The sequence below is a fragment of the Oncorhynchus mykiss genome, chromosome 31 (genome assembly GCF_013265735.2).
Source record: "Oncorhynchus mykiss isolate Arlee chromosome 31, USDA_OmykA_1.1, whole genome shotgun sequence".
In the NCBI taxonomy this organism is placed as follows: domain Eukaryota; kingdom Metazoa; phylum Chordata; class Actinopteri; order Salmoniformes; family Salmonidae; genus Oncorhynchus; species Oncorhynchus mykiss.
In genome coordinates, this window is record NC_050571.1 from 25,625,284 (window position 1) to 25,642,082 (window position 16,799).

A 16,799-nucleotide genomic window follows, 5' to 3' on the forward strand; every position below is an offset into this window, starting at 1 on the left:
GCTAGGTAAGCGAACTTGATAACATTTGCTACTGTGCTAGCAAGAAAAGCAGGACAACATTCTGCTATCCAGCTAACTAGTAGCTCGGGTAGTGCTAACTAGCTATGACGCTAATAATGTCTTAAATATCTAGCTATTACTAATAGCCATTCAGGCAAACAAAATGTTTAGCTATTTGTCGCTGAGCTTCCCTATTTCACTGGCAAGGTGACAGTCCACACTGCAAGGTCTCCCTTATCATGTATTTGACAGTTTGTTCCTGTTTCCAGGTGGACTCCCTGGGTGCTGGTGTAATCTGGAAGCTACGTGCCAGTTTCATAGCTTGTTGAACTTTGGAAGTGAAGTGTTTTCTTTCCAGTGTTGGATTGATGTTGTTGCAGTTATGTCAGAGGCCATCCTCACCTTCCAGTACCAGCTCAATGGAGTCATGGAAACGGTCCTCGAAACCGCTGTGCATGAGATCACTCGGCTGGTGAAGTACAGCTTCCTAGAAGAAGTGACAGGGAGCAAGCGGGAAGTTGACGTCTTGAAGGAGAGGCTGCAGCAGTGTGAACACAGATGAAGGGATGGAGAGGAGAAGAGGAGGGAAGATAAAGAGCAGAAAAATAAGAGGGAAGAGTGCGAGCCGAGGGGGATGTGTTGGAGATGTGGTTGTGCTGGAGACACTGAGGAGAGAGAAGAGGCTCTGTTAGGTGAATGAGGAGAGATGTGTGTGTGTGTGTGTGTATCTATATATATATATATATATCACACACACACGATATAGGATCTATAACTTTCTACTGTTTTGTCCTCAGCAGCAGAGGAAGGTTGTGTTATCAAACAGGAGATCTTCCAGTCAGGTGGACCCAGCACTCTCCCAGAGAGGGTCCACGGGAAATGGCCACACCCAGCTCTTCCTGTGTCTCTGAAAGGATGAAAGAGAGGGAGGCCCATGTCGTCCTCATCAAAGAGGATGCTGATGACTGGGGGGGATCTGATTACCCAGATGATCACATCCACATATTCCCCCATAATGAGCCAGAGTCGTCTGGAGAGATTGAAGTCACATCATGGGGCCAGTGAGCTTCTTCCTATAGTACCAGCACCATGGACCAGGAAAGAGCAGCACCTACTCCCAAGGTCAGTGATACCCACCCAGGGAACAGAGCATGCTGTGGGTGCCCTCAAGGACAGCCCCTACGGCCTGATGATCAACACAACAGCAGAGCTGGGGTCAAACCCTACAGCTGCCCACACTGTGGGAAGAGCTTCCCTCAGCTCCGAAATCTGAAAGACCACCAGAAGTACCACCACACAGGGAAGAAGGCCTTCACCTGCTCCCAGTGTGGTATGGGTTTTGTGTACATGTGCCACCTCAGGGTACACATGCAGCGCCACACGGGGGAGAGGCCGTTCAGCTGCTCTCAGTGTGGGAAAAGCTTCAGCCTTCAGAGCAGCTTGAAGAGACACAGGGTCCTTCACACTGCAGAGATGCCTTACCACTGGTAACAGATTCAATTCTAGAGCGGCCCTGCAAAGACATGAACAGATAGATTCATGCAGCAAGGTAGACCTTTGAGATGAGGCGGGGGGGGGAATATAACTGCCCACGTGTACTATGTTCAATGTATCTATTAGTTGCTGATTAATTTAATGTTGAAAGGAATACAACTCTTTGAATAAATTATTCTCATCGTTTCTTAAATGATTGGTCACACAGTGCTATTTAATTGTTACATACACACACACACACACACACATCTTAAAAGTAAAAGAGTAATAAACAAGTAGCCTTGTCTGAGCCCGAATGGCCCATAGAGCAACTTAGGCAAATAAATACTTGTGGAACTGTGCTTTAGACAGATTGTCACATCAAACAATATTTACCAGATCTGTGCAATTGCATTGGCAGTATCATCACCTTGATGTCACAGATCAGTGGGGGAGGGACCCATCCTCTACAGTCTAGTTAGGTATTAGTTTAGCTATAATGTATAATCTGTGCTATAATATAAAGTAGTGTTCGGGAAACGAAGCTTCTTGAAGCATTGAGCATTTCAAGCTAATTGGGTCGAAAATATGTTAATTACTCTTGGCTTTGATCAACACGTACACTAGTGGCAGCTGCTGGTCAAAATAATTTAGAATAGCCAAATTATTATAGTTTACGTCGCACGCGCTGGGTAGCCGTAGATAAAATCTTTGAGGTAACTTTTTTGTCTTCTACAGAAACAAATCAGGTGGTCGTTCGACAAAACGACGATTCGGACGTCATTGATCACGTGCTTCTTACAAAGCGATAAAAGCAACAGCACACTGCTTCGAGATAAACTGCTTAGCGGTTTCTACGCATGCCTCGGAGTTCCGGTATAAAACGTGACATCACTAATATATAGTAGCTGCCTGTCTCTTTTACCTCTGTACAGTTCTAGTAGAGATAGGTAGGCGGTTTTGTAACTAGTTGATTTGTTGACGCACACCAAAAAATAACGTTTGGAAAGTGGTAAGTATATTTTTGTTTGTGTCAAATGGTCAGAAAGCTGCTACACAACCCTGTGTTATTAGCTTAGTTAGCTAGATGCTATTAGAAACGCGGGTGTATTTACATTCTACCGTTGCTTTCTATTGTATTGGGTGGCACAGAAACAGTCCAGGGGAAACCAGGAGTAAAATACAATTCCATTTCAACTTACTGTGCAGGAGGGCAGGACGGTTAGTCATTATGGTGGGGGAATTTGAGACATATCTAAATTATTGTATTATTAAACAGTATGTAAATACACATGCGTTGCTTAAAGCACCTAACGTTACTAGCTAGCAAGCTTGAAATGCGATAACGTTATGTGGTTTACCTAACCACAGCCAAACGTGGTGTAAGTAAGGGTTTATTAATTTGTTTGTCACAGTCATGTTTCAGGGCTAAATTTATTGGTAGGTGAACCTTCTATTACTGACAAGATATTTGAAGCACATTTAATGTATTTGACAGCTTTCCCATATTTCTAGGAGGAAGAGATACCTGACTCTGGGCATTGGTGTGATCTGTAGGAGGCTAAATCCAAGTCTTTCCATTATAGTGAACCAAACTGGGAAACAAGGGGGGCAGCTCATCCATAGAAGACTGAACTCTGGGACTGGTACCAATAAGGGAAGGGGGGTTGATTTTTCCAGTGTTGGATTGATGTTGTTGCAGTTATGTCAGAGGCCATCCTCACCTTCCAGTACCAGCTCAATGGAGTCATGGAAACAGTCCTCAAAACTGCTGTACATGAGATCACTCGGCTGGTGAAGGACAGCTTCCTGGAGGAAGTGACATGGAGCAAGCAGGAAGTGGACGTCTTGAAGGAGAGGCTGCAGCAGTGTGAGCAGAGATGGAGGGATGGCGAGGAGGAGAGGAAGAGGGCAGTTGAGGAGAGAGAGCAGAAAAAGAAGAGGGAAGAGTGTGAGCCGAGGGGGATGTGTAGAAGATGTGGTTGTGCTGGAGACACTGAGGAGAGGGAAAAGGCTCTGTTAGGTGAGTGAGGAGCGATATACATACACACACACACACACACACACACACCTGATAAAGGAACTATAACTTTGTTCTGTTCCATCCTCAGGAGCAGAGGAAGGTTGTGCTATCAAACAGGAGATGCTCCAGCCAGGTGGACCCAGCACTCTCTCAGAGAGAGAATGTCCACAGGAAATGGCCACACCCAGCTCTTCCTGTGTCTCTGAAAGGATGGAAGAGAGGGTGGTCCATATCAAAGAGGAGTCCGATGACTGGGGGGACTTGGTTACCCAGATGATCACATCCCCAGATTCCCCCATGATGAGCCTGAGTCATTTGCAGCGATTGAGCTCACATCCTGGGGGATGGACCAGTGAGCCTCTACCTCCAGCACAATTGGCCAGGGACCCTCCACCTCTAACTCCAGCACCATGGAACAGGAAGGAGCAGCACCTACTCCCAAGGTCATTGAAACCCACCCAGGGGACAGAGCATGCTGTAGTGGCCCTCGAGACCAGTCCCAATGGCCTGAGCATCAACACAATGGCAGAGCTGGGGGTCAAACCCTTCAGCTGTCCACACTGTGGGAAGAGTTTCCCTCAGCTCCGAAATCTCAAACACCACCAGAAGTACCACCACACAGGGAAGAAGGCCTTCACCTGCTCCCAGTGTGGTAAGGGTTTTGTGTACATGTCCCACTTCAGGGTACACATGCAGCGCCACACGGGGGACAGGCCATTCAGCTGCTCTCAGTGTGGGAAGAGCTTCAGCCTTCAGAGTGGCTTAAAGAAACACAGGGTCATTCACACTGCAGAGATCCCTTATGTGGTGGAAATTAAATATTAATTACATACTATACTGTTTAATTAGACATACTATGCTGTTTTTACTTAAGATAATTGTCTACTGTTATGTTATTTTTACTGATACAGGCTTGTCTTGTGACTTAGTCATAAATCTGAGCGTACAGATTTATGAGCTGCTTGGATGTGACACCGTATGTGACCTCCTGTGTTTACGATCGGCAGGAATTTAGCTATGTGGGATTTGCAGGAAGGAACAGCGAGTGGAGGCGATATCAGCTATCATGATCTACACAGATGAACTAAATTACTTCTTACAACTCTGTTCCCAGGGCATGTTTCTGCACATCTGCTAACTGTCACAAAGATAAAAGGATGTACTTTCTATAAAAGGCGAAAGACAGCTCTGTTCATGGAGCTTTTTAACTCTGACTATTTTTTGTGATGGTTGATTGCTTAATTTTTGCAAATCTTAAAGTTGTTTTGAAGAATAGTCTTTCTCCTTTTGGTTAGAAATACTTACCATTGCACGGAATGTGGGAACAGATTCAATTCTAGAGCAGACATGAACAGATTCATGCAGCAAGGTAGACCTTTGAGCAGAAGCAGGTTGATTTAGAAAAATAGAGTGGGGAAAAAAACTGCCCACGTGTACTGTGTACTATGTTCAATGTGTTGTTGCTGACGCATTTAATGTTGAGAGGAATAAATTATTCTCATCCTTTCTTAAATGATTTATCAGTGTTATTTGTTACACACACATCTTCAAAGTAAGAGTAATAATCAAGTAGCCTTGTCTGAGCCTGAATGGCCCATAGAGGCACTTACTCTGTCACATAAATACATTCCCCCTCCCCTAACTTTATTTAGGCAGGTTGAGAACAAGTTCTCATTTAAATTTGCGACCTGGCCAAGATAAAGCAAAGCCGTTCGAGACACACAACAGAGTTACACATGGAGTAAAAAACAGTCAATAATACAGTAGAAAAAGTGTATATTTACAATGTGAGCAAGGGAGGTAAACGCAAAAGGCCATGGTGGCAAAGTAAATAGAATATAGCTGGAATGGTAGATTTGCAGTTGAAGAATGTGTGAATTAGAAATAATGGGGTGCAAAGGCAAAATAAATTCAGTAGGGGAAAAGGTAGTTGTTTGGGCTAAATTATAAATGGGCTATGTACAGGTGCAGTAATATGTGAGCTGCTCTGACAGCTGGTGCTTAAAGCTAGTGAGGGAGATAAGTGTTTCCAGTTTCAGAGATTTTTGTAGTTCGTTCCAGTCATTGGCAGCAGAGAACTGGAAGCAGAGGCAGCCAAAGGAGGAATTGGCTTTGGGGGTGACCAGAGATACCTGCTGGAGCGTGTGCTACAGGTGGGTGCTGCTATGGTGACCAGCGAGCTGAGATAAGGGGGGACTTTACCTAGCAGGGTCTTGTAGATGACCTGGAGCCAGTGGGTTAGGCGACGAGTATGAAGCGAGGGCCAAACAACGAGAGCGTACAGGTTGCAGTGGTGGGTAGTATATGGGGCTTTGGTGACAAAACGGATGGCACTGTGATAGACTGCATCCAATTTGTTGAGTAGGGTATTGGAGGCTATTTTGTAAATGACATCACCGAAGTCAAGGATTGGTAGGATGGTCAGTTTTACGAGGGTATGTTTGGCAGCATGAGTGAAGGATGCTTTGTTGCGAAATAGAAAGCCAATTCTAGATTTAATTTTGTATTGGAGATGTTTAATGTGAGTCTGGAAGGAGAGTTTACAGTCTAACCAGACACCTAGGTATTTGTAGTTGTCCACATATTCTAAGTCAGAACCATCCAGAGTAGTGTTGCTGGGCAGGTGCAGGCAGCGATCGGTTGAAGAGCATGCATTTAGTTTTACTTGTATTTAAGAACAGTTGGAGGCCACGGAAGGAGAGTTGTATGGCATTGAAGCTCGTCTGGAGGGTTGTTAACACAGTGCCCAAAGAAGGGCCAGAAGTATACAGAGTGGTGTCGTCTGCGTAGAGGTGGATCAGAGACTCACCAGCTGCAAGAGCGACATCATTGATGTATACAGAGAAGAGAGTTGGCCCGAGAATTGAACCCTGTGGCACCCTCATAGAGACTGCCAGAGGCCCGGACAACAGGCCCTCCGATTTGACACACTGAACTCTATCAGAGAAGTAGTTGGTGAATCAGGCGAGGCAATCATTTGAGAAGCCAAGGCTATCGAGTCTGCCGATGAGGATGTTGTGATTGACAGTCGAAAGCCTTGGCTAGGGCAATGAATACGGCTGCACATATTGTTTCTTATCGATGGAGGTTAAGATACCTTTAAGGACCTTGAGCGTGGCTGAGGTGCACCATGACTAGCTCTGAAACCAGATTGCATAGTGGAGAAGGTGCTGTGGGATTCGAAATGGTCGGTAATCTGTTTGTTGACTTGGCTTTCGAAGAATTTAGAAAGGCAGGGTAGGATAGATAGGTCTGTAGCAGTTTGGGTCAAGAGTGTCCCCCCTTTGAAGAAGGGGATGACCGCAGCTGCTTTCCAATCTTTGGGAATCTCAGACGACACGAAAGAGAGGTTGAACAGGCTAGTAATAGGGGTTGCAACAATATCGGCAGATAATTTTAGAAAGAAAGGGTCCAGATTGTCTAGCCCGGGTGATTTGTAAGGGGTCCAGAGTTTGCGGCTTTTCAGAACATCAGCTGACTGGATTTGGGAGAAGGTGAAATGGGGGAAGGCTTGGGCGAGTTGCTGTGGGGGGTGCAGTGCTGTTGACCGGGGTAGGGGTAGCCAGGTGGAAAGCATGGCCAACTGTGGAAAAATTCTTATTGAAATTCTCAATTATAGTGGATTTATCGGTGGTGACAGTTTCCTATCCTCAGTGCAGTGGGCAGCTGGGAGGAGGTGTTCATATTCTCCATGGACTTTACAGACCCCAGAACTTTTTTGAGTTTGTGTTGCAGGAAGCAAATTTCTGCTTGAAAAAGCTAGCCTTAGCTTTTCTAACTGCATGTGTATATTGGTTTCTAACTTCCCTGAAAAGTTGCATATCACAGGGCTGTTTGAAGCTAATGCAGAACGCCATAGGATGTTTTTGTGTTGGTTAAGGGCAGTCAGGTCTGGAGAGAACCAAGGGCTATATCTGTTCCTGGTTCTACATTTCTTGAATGGGGCATGCTAATTTAAGATGGTGAGCATTTAAAAAAGAAATCCTTCCAGGATACCCGGGTCAGGTCGATTAGAAAGGCCTGCTCACTGAAGTGTTTCAGGGAGCGTTTGACAGTGATGAGTGGAGGTCGTTTGACCGCTGACCCATTACGGATGCAGGCAATGAGGCAGTGATCGCTGAGATCTTGGTTGAAAACAGCAGAGGTGTATTTAGAGGGCAAGTTGGTTAGGATGATATCTATGAGGGTGCCCATGTTTACAGCTTTGGGGTGGTACCTGGCAGGTTCATTGATAATTTGTGTGAGATTGAGGGCATCAAGCTTAGATTGTAGGATGGCTGGGGTGTTAAGCATGTACCAGTTTAGGTCACTTAGCAGCACGAGCTCTGAAGATAGATGGGATGGCAATCAGTTCACATATGGTGTCCAGAGCACAGCTGGGGGCAGAGGGTGGTCTATAGCAGGTGGCAACGGTGAGAGACTTGTTTTTAGAGAGGTTGGTTTTTATAAGTAGAAGTTCAAATTGTTTGGGTACAGACCTGGATAGTAGGACAGAACTCTGCAGGCCATCTCTGCAGTAGACTGCAACACCGCCCCCTTTGGCCGTTCTATCTTGTCTGAAAATGTTGTAGTTAGAGATGGAGATACTCACCATCCAGTACCAGCTCAATGGAGTCATGGAAACGGTCCTCAAAACCGCTGTGCATGAGATCAATCGGTTGGTGAAGGACAGCTTCCTGGAGGAAGTGACATGGAGCAAGCAAGAAGTGGACGTCTTGAAGGAGTGGCTGCAGCAGTGTGAGCAGAGATGGAGGGATGGCGAGGAGGAGAGGAAAAGGAGGGAAGTTGAAGAGAAAGAGCAGAGTGGGATGTGTAGGAGATGTGGTTGTGCTGGAGACACTGAGGAGATAGAAGAGGCACTGTCAGGTGAGTGAGGAGAGATGCACACACCCACACAATATAGGATCTATAACTTTGTTCTGTTCCATCCTCAGGAGCAGAGTAAGGTTGTGTTATCAAACAGGAGATGTTCCAGCCAGGTGGACCCAGCGCTCTCCCAGAGAGGGAAACGGCCACACCAAGCTCTTCCTGTGTCTCTGAAAGGATGGAAGAGACAAAGGCCCATGTGGTCCATATCAAAGAAGAGCCCAATGACTGGGGGGACTTGGTTTCCCAGATGATCACATCCACAGTTTCCCCCATAATCAGCCTGAGTCGTCAACAGAGATTAGGCTGACATCATGGGGGATGGACCAGGGAGCCTCTTCCTCCATTACCATTGGCCAGGAAGGAGGAGGACCTTCTCCCAAGGTTAGTTATACCCACCCAGGGGACAGGGCATGCTGTGGGGGCCCATGAGGACAGCCCCTACGGCCTGATGATCAACACAACGGAGGGCTGGGGGTCAAACCCTTCAGCTGCCCACACTGTGGGAAGAGCTTCCATCAGCTCCGAAACCTGAAAGACCACCACACAGGGAAGAAGGCCTTCACCAGCTCCCAGTGTGGTAAGGGCTTTGTGTACATGTGCCACCTCAGGGTACACATGCAGCGCCACACGACGGAGAGGCCATTCAGCTGCTCTCAGTGTGGGAAGAGCTTCAGCCTTCAGAGTGGCTTGATGAAACACAGGGTCATTCACACTGCAGAGAGACCTTACAACTGCACGGACTGTGGGAACAGATTCTATTCTAAAGTGGACCTGAAAATACATGAACAGATTCATGCAGCAAGGTAGACCTTTGACATGAAGCAGGTTGATTTAGAAAATCAGAGGGGGGGGGGGATAACTGCCCACGTGTACTATGTTCAATGTATCTATTAGTTGCTGATTCATTTAATGTTGAGAGGAATAAAACTCTTTTATAAATAAATGATTCTCATCCTTTCTTAATAAATGATTGGTCACACAGTGTTATTTGTTACATACACACATAGATATCTTAAAAGTAAAAGAGCAATAAGCAAGTAGCCTTGTCTGAGCCCGAATGGCCCATGGAGTAACTTACTCTGGCAAATAAATACATTTGGTACTGTGCTTTAGACAGAGATTCTAACATCAAAGAAATATGTACCAGATCTGTGCAATCGCATTGGCAGTATGATCACCTCTATGTCACAGATCAGGGGGTGCGGAACCCAACCAGTCTAGTTAGTTAGCTATTAGTTTAGCTATAATATACAGTAGTGATGGGGAAACGAAGCTTTAAAGTAAAAAAATATTCAAAAAATTATAAAAAGTAACACAACAAGTAACGCAATAATATAACAATATCGAGGCTATATACAAGAGGTACCGGTACCGAGTCAGTGTACAGGGGTACAGGTTAGTTGAGGTCATTTGTACATGTAGGTAGGGGTGAAGTGACAATGCATAGATAATAAGCTGCGAGTAGCAGCAGTGTACAAAACAAATGGGGGGGGGGGTCAATGTAATAGTCCAGTGGCCATTTGATGAATTGTATTTATGGCTTGGGGATAGAAGCTGTTAAGGAGCCTTTTGGTCCTAGACTTGGCGCTCCGGTACCGCTTGTCATGTGGCAGCATAGAAAAAAGTCTATGACTTGGGTGACTGGAGTCTGACAATTTTATGGGCTTTCCTCTGACACCGCCTATTATATAGGTCCTGGATGGCAGGAAGCTTGGCCCTAGTGATGTACTGGGCTGTACGCACTATCCTCTGTAGGGCCTTACGGTCAGATGCCGAGCAGTTGCCATACCAGGCGGTGATGCAACTGGTCAGGATGCTCTCGAATGTGAAGCTGTATAACTTTTTGAGGATCTGGGGGCTCATGACAAATCTTTTCAGTCCCATGAGGGGGGAAAAGGTTTTGCCGTGCCCTCTTCACGACTGTCTTGGTGGACAATGATCGTTGGTGATGTGGACACCAAGGAACTTGAAACTCTCGACACGCTCCTCTTCAGCCTCGTTGATGTTAATGGGGGCCTGCCGGCCAGCCTTGTTCGGCCTGCCTTTTACTGTAGTCCACAATCAGCTCCTTTGTCTTCCTCACATTGAGGGAGACAAAGCAGGTTAACATATCAAAACAGACTCTGAACCAATGACATTCATTTGGGGACAGGTCGAAAAGCATTAAACATGTATGGCAATTTAGCTAGTTAGCTTGCACTTGCTAGCTAAGGTTAATTTGTCCTATTTAGCTAGCTTGCTGTTGCTAGCTAATTTGTCCTGGGATATAAACATCAAGTTGTTATTTTATCTGAAATGCACAAGGACCTCTACTCCGACAATTAATCCACACATAAAACGGCCAACCGAATCGTTTCTAGTCATCTCTCCTCCTTCCAGGCTTTTTCATCTTTGAACTTATATGATCTCATCTAAACTTTCATTGTATTACCACGACAACCTGCAACAAAGTTCGTCTTTCAATCACCCACGTGGGCACGAGGAGATGGCAAGTGGGTACCTGCTTCTATAAACCAATGAGGAGATGGTAGAGGCAGGACTTTCAGCGCGATCTGCGTCAGAAATAGAAAGGAGTTCTATTTTAGTCCTTGGCAACGCAAATGCTCGTTGGCGTACTCGAGCAGTGTGGATGCAATAATTGAATAACATGGATTTCTACATTCATTTTGCGACGTTCGCGCACGTGACGTGTTGGGTCTGGTCAGCGTGTTACGTGGTTGTTCGACAAAACGAAGCTTCGGGCGTCATTGATCACGTGCTTCTAACACAGCGAAACAAGCGACAGCACACTGCTTCGAAATAAACTGCTTATCGATTTCTACGCATGCCTCGGAGTTCCGGTAGAAAACGTGACATCTTTAAAAAAATACAGTTTCTACCTTTCTCTTTTACCTCTGTTTATAGTTCAAAGAGACATAGCTATAATGTTTGTAACTAGTTGATGTGTTTTAGCACAACAAAAAACAACGTTTGGAAAGTGGTAAGTATATATTTTTTGAGTCAAATGGTCAGAAAGCTGCTACACAACCCCATGTTACTATCAGTAGCTGTTTAGCTAGGTCTGGTTAGCAACGCGGGTGTATTTACACATTTAGCCTTGCTTTCTACAGTATCGGGTTGCACAAAAACGGTCCGTGCCAGGAGTTAAATATAATTCCAGTTAAACGTACTGTGGAGGTGGGCAGGATGGTTAGTCATTAAGACGGGGGAATTTGAGACCTATATCTAAAGGAACCAATTATTAAATATACTTCCCAAACGTGGGTCTTCCTCTCTGCCTAACCTTACCTCATGTCAAAAATAAAATTAGCCCACAAGTTATTCCTTATTTATCCACATATGTCGCGCTTGCAGGACTTTCATTTTGACATGAGGTAAACAGGGAGGGAGTGGGTCAACAACAGACCCATGTTTGAAAAGTGTGTTTAATAGGATGACCCTTGACGTTTTGTCACAACACGCGTTGCCAAAAGCATCTACTAACGTAAACTCGTACATCGCCTTGGTCCGTACAATTGGCCTTATTTGAGCGCCCCAAAAACGTAATACTTCCAGATCAACTGTAATGTCAATACCATTGTAAAGCACAATTGCTCTCCTTTCCAACAGAATCAATTACATGACCTAAGTCGGGTCTTTTTTTAAATGGGGGTGGGGAAGCGAAATTAATGGGTGATAGTGAGAAGGAGAGATGTCGTGTGGGAAAATAGTTTTTTCCCCACTCGATCTGTCCTACCTATCACCTTATCGCCTCTAAAATGTAAATAAAACACTATAAAGAGTTTTTATATAATGTGTCATTACATACCTATTTGAAGGTTTGTGTCATTTGAATCTGGTTTTTAGGGATGTGCTAAAGTGATCTTAGACGTAAACAGCGGCTTTGAGAATGATGATGCATGCAACGATGATGCAAAAATGACTAGGTATCCCCCTTACCCCATTACTGTCCATTTCTTGTTTTTAAAGGATGATAGAAGTGCTACACCTGATGGAGTGAGATTGTAAGACATACATAGTTGCTTTATGCGTGCTGTACATGACACACCACGATGTAACGGAGGGTCCGTTTTTTTCAACTTTTCTCCAATACTATAGAGCCATTACCATGTCGATCAACGCTTGAATAGAAACCTAGTTCACGCCCCCGATTTTGAAGTCAACACAGTCGCTTCAGTCCCATTAGTTTTCTTTGTAGCCTTGTTTGAAATTTGCGGTTGCGCACATTTGTACGGAATGGGGTGAGTTTACGTTAACTAGAACACTTGAAATGCATTATTTGGTACACCTAGCCACAGCCAAAAGTGATGTACAGTGCTTTCGGAAAGTAATCAGACCCCTTGACGTTTTCTAAATTTTGCTATGTTACAGCTTTATTCTCAAATTGATTCAATTGTGTTCCTGCCTCAATCTACACACAATACCTCATAATGACAAAGCAAAAATATTTTTTAGGAATGTTTGCAAATGTATTAAAAATAACTGAAATATCACATCTACGTAAGTATTAACCTCTAGTGACTCCCCATCCCGCATGAGGGAGCGTAATCATCGACTGACACTAATTAGCATAACGCAACGGACATAAATATTATTAGAAAATATTCCTATTCATGAAAATCACAAATGAAATATATTGAGACACAGCTCTTAGCCTTTTGTTAACCACCCTGTCATCTCAGATTTTCAAAATATGCTTTACAGCCAAAGCTAGACAAGCTAGCATAACATTTTGTCCAGCTATCAGCAGGTAACTTGGTCACGGAAATCAGAAAAGCAATCAAATGAAATCGTTTACCTTTGATGAGCTTCGGATGTTTTCACTCACGAGACTCCCAGTTAGATAGTCAATGTTCCTTTTTTCCCAAAATATTATTTTTTGTAGGCGAAAAAGCTCCGGTTGTTCTTCACTTTTGGCTGAGAAATCGCCCGGAAATTGCAGTCACGAAAACCCCGAAAAATATTCCAAATTAGCTCCATAATATCGACAGAAACATGACAAACGTTGTTTATAATCAATCCTCAAGGTGTTTTTCAAATATCTATTCGATAATATATCCACCAGGAAAATTTGTTTTTCAGTAGGACCGATTGGATTAATGGCTACCTCTGTATTTTACGCGAGAATCACTCTATGAGCATCAGGTGACCACTTGCACAATGTAGCCGCTTACGGCTTACATATATGCGTAAAACTACGTCACAATGCTGTAGACACCTTGGGGAATACGGAGAAAAAGTAATCTGGTTAATAGCCCATTCACTTCCGGATTGGATTTTTCTCAGGCTTTCGCCTGCAACATCAGTTCTGTTATACTCACAGACAATATTTTTACAGTTTTGGAAACTTTAGAGTTTTCTATCCTAAGCTGTCAATTATATGCATATTCTAGCATCTTGTCCTTTCAAAATATCCTGTTTACTACGGGAACGTTATTTTTCCAAAAATGAAAATACCGCCCCCTAGTCACAGACCCTTTACTCAGTACTCTGTTGAAGCACCTTTGGCAGCGATTGCAGCATTAAGTTTTCTTGGGTATGACACTAGAAGCTTGGCACACCTGTATTTGGGGAGTTTTCCAATTATTCTCTGCAGATCCTCTCAAGCTCTGTCAGGTTGGATGGGGAGCATCGCTGCACTGCTATTTTCAAGTCTCTCCAGAGATGTTCATGTCTGGGTTCTGACTGGGACATTCAGAGACTGGTCCCGAAGCCACTCCTGTGTTGTCTTGACTGTGTGCTTAGGGTCGTTGTCCTGTTGGAAGGTGAACCTTCACCCCCAGTCTGAGGTCCTGAGCAGGTTTTCAGGAAGGATCTCTGTACTTTGCTCAGTTCATCTTTCCCCCATCCTGACTAGTCTCCCAATCCCTGTCGCTGAAAAACATGCCCAGAGCATGGTGCTGCCACCAACATTCTTCATCGTAGGGATGGTGCAAGGTTTCCTACAGATGAGATGCTTGACTTTCAGGCCAAAGAGTTCAATCTTGGTTTCATCAGACCACAGAATCTTGTTTCTCATGGTCTGAGTCCTTTAGGTGCCTTTTGGCACACTCCAAGCAGGCTGTCATGTGCCTTTTATTGAGGAGTGGCTTCTGTCTGTCCACTCTACATAAAGGCCTGATTGGTGGACTGCTGCAAAGATGGTTGTCCTTCTGGGAGGTTCTCCCATCTCCACAGAGGAACTCTGGAGCTCTGTCAGAGTGACCATTGGGTTCTTGGTCACCTCCCTGATCAAGGCCCTTCTCCCTCGATTGGTCAGTTTTGCTGGGCAGCCAGCTCTAGGAAGAGTCTTGGTGGTTCCAAACTTCTTCCATTTAAGAATGATGGAGGCCACTGTTTTCTTGGGGACCTTCAATGTTGCAGACATTTTTTTGGTACCCTTCCCCACATTTATGCCTCGGAGCTCTATGGACAATTCCTTCAACCTCATGGCTTGCTTTTTTTTCTGACATGCACTGTCAACTGAGGGACCTTATATAGACAGGTGTGTGCCTTTCCAAATTATGTCCAATCAATTGAACATACCCCAGGGGGACTCGAATCAAGTTGTAGAAACATCTCAAGGATGATCAATGGTAACAGGATGCACCTGATCTCGATTTTGAGTCCCATAGCAAAGGGTCTGAATACTTACGTAAATAAGGTATTTCTATTTTTTTATTTGCAACAATTTAAAAAAAAAAACAACAGTTTTTCGCTTTGTCATTATGGGGTATTGTGTAAACCACTGTAAGTAAGGGTTTCTTAATTGTTTGTTACAAGCATGTTTCTGGCCTAAATCATTGGTAGGTGTGCTTGCTATTACTGACAAGGTATTAGAGCCACATCAAGACCACATTTGGTATTTGACAGATTGCCTCTGTTTCCAGGAGGAAGATCCCTCACTCTCTGGACACTGGTGTGATCTGGAGGAGGCTAAATCCCAGTCTGTCCCTTGTAGTGAAACAAACTGGGAAACAAGGAGGGCAGCTCATCCGTAGAAGACTGGCTATGAACTTTGGGACTGGTATTGGATTTTCCAGTGTTGCAACTATGTCAGAGGCCATCCTCACCTTCCAGTACCAGCTCAATGGAGTCATGGAAACAGTCCTCAAAACCGCTGTGCATGAGATCACCCGGCTGGTGAAGGACAACTTCCTGGAAGAAGTGACAGGTGGCAAGCAGGAAGTGGAAATCTTGAAGGAGAGGCTACAGCAGTGTGAGCAGAGATGGAGTGATGGAGAGAAGGAGCGGCAGAGGAGGGAAGTTGAAGAGAAAGAGCAAAGAAAGAAAAGGGAAGAGACGGAGCAGGGGGGGGTGTGTAGGAGATGTGGTTGTGCTGGAGACACTGAGGAGAGAGAAGAGAGACTGTTAGGTGAGATCCACACACACACACACACACACGCACACACACAATATAGAATCTCTGACTGTGTTTGGTTCTGTCCTCAGGAGCAGAGAAAGGTTTTGATATCAAACCGGAGATGTTCCAGCCAGATGGACCCAGCGCGGGAGAGGGTCCACAGGATACAGCCCCGTCTGGCTCTTCCTGTGTCTCTGAGAGGATGGTAGAAAGGGAAGACCATGTGGTCCATATCAAAGAGGAACCTGATGAATGGGGGGACTTGGTAAACCAGATGGTCACATCCACAGATTCTCCCATAATGAGCCTGAGTCGTCTACAGAGATTGAGCTCAAATCCTGGGGCATGGACCAGTGAGCCTCAGCCTCCACTCCCAGCATCATGGGCCAGTGATCTTCAACCTCCAGCACCATGGTCCAGGGAACCTCTTCCTCTAGCACCTCTGGCCAGGGAGCCTTCACCTCTACCTCCAACACCATGGACCAGGAAGGAGCAGCACTTTCTCCCAAGGTCAATGATACCCAACCAGGGGACAAGGCATGCTGTGGGGGCCCTCGAGACCAGTCCCAATGGCCTGCGCATGAACACAACGGCACATGTCAAACCCTACAGCTGCCCACACTGTGGGAAGAGCTTCCCTCAGCTCCGAAACCTGAAAGACCACCAGAAGTACCACCACACAGGGAAGAAGGCCTTCACCTGCTCCCAGTGTGGTAAGGGTTTTGTGTACATGTGCCACCTCAGGGTACACATGCAGTGCCATACGGGGGAGAGGCCGTTCAGCTGCTCTCAGTGTGGAAAAAGCTTTAGCCTTCAGAGCGGCTTGAAGAGACACAGGGTCATTCACACTGCAGAGAGACCTTACCACTGCACGGACTGTGGTAACAGATTCTATTCTAGATCGGACCTGAAAAGGCATGAACAAATCCAGTGCAAGGTAGACCTTTGAGGTGGAGCAGGTTAATTTGGAAAATTGGAGGGTGGAAATAACTGCCCATGTATACTATGTTCAAATGCTGATGCATTTTAATGTTGAAAGGAATAAAACACTGAAGAAATTATTCTCATCCTTTCTTAATAACTTATTGTTCA

The 16,799-nt window shown here is 45.1% G+C and overlaps 2 protein-coding genes across 4 annotated transcripts; both read left to right on the forward strand.

Moving 5' to 3' along the window:
- Nucleotides 1-2,296: 2,296 nt before the first annotated feature.
- LOC110504846 (zinc finger protein 607) lies at nucleotides 2,297-5,009 on the forward strand. Of its 3 annotated transcripts, none has more exons than XM_021583697.2 (3): nucleotides 2,297-2,485; nucleotides 2,972-3,496; nucleotides 3,585-5,009. In XM_021583697.2, exons 2-3 carry the CDS (start codon nucleotides 3,178-3,180, stop codon nucleotides 4,319-4,321), a joined length of 1,056 nt encoding a protein of 351 aa, XP_021439372.2. In that variant the 5' UTR covers nucleotides 2,297-2,485; nucleotides 2,972-3,177; the 3' UTR covers nucleotides 4,322-5,009. The 3 variants fall into 3 exon arrangements, with proteins under 3 accessions (XP_021439372.2, XP_021439371.2, XP_021439373.2); XM_021583696.2 differs by having other exon boundaries at nucleotides 2,989-3,496; XM_021583698.2 differs by having other exon boundaries at nucleotides 3,060-3,496.
- Nucleotides 5,010-11,063: 6,054 nt separating this feature from the next.
- Nucleotides 11,064-16,774, forward strand: LOC110504843 (zinc finger protein 250). The gene is made up of 3 exons (XM_021583690.2): nucleotides 11,064-11,345; nucleotides 15,235-15,719; nucleotides 15,797-16,774. Exons 2-3 carry the CDS (start codon nucleotides 15,356-15,358, stop codon nucleotides 16,654-16,656), a joined length of 1,224 nt encoding a protein of 407 aa, XP_021439365.2. The 5' UTR covers nucleotides 11,064-11,345; nucleotides 15,235-15,355; the 3' UTR covers nucleotides 16,657-16,774.
- The last annotated feature ends 25 nt before the right edge of the window (nucleotides 16,775-16,799 follow it).

What these genes read in the sequence shown, in the direction of transcription:
- LOC110504846 (XM_021583697.2), top strand. Translation starts at nt 3,178, where the DNA reads ATGTCAGAGGCCATCCTCACCTTCCAGTACCAGCTCAATGGAGTCATG. An exon ending in GAGGGAAAAGGCTCTGTTAG is followed by an intron (nt 3,497 to 3,584) that starts GTGAGTGAGGAG and finishes TTCCATCCTCAG; the next exon opens with GAGCAGAGGAAGGTTGTGCT.
- LOC110504843 (XM_021583690.2), top strand. Translation starts at nt 15,356, where the DNA reads ATGAACTTTGGGACTGGTATTGGATTTTCCAGTGTTGCAACTATGTCA. An exon ending in GAGAGAAGAGAGACTGTTAG is followed by an intron (nt 15,720 to 15,796) that starts GTGAGATCCACA and finishes TTCTGTCCTCAG; the next exon opens with GAGCAGAGAAAGGTTTTGAT.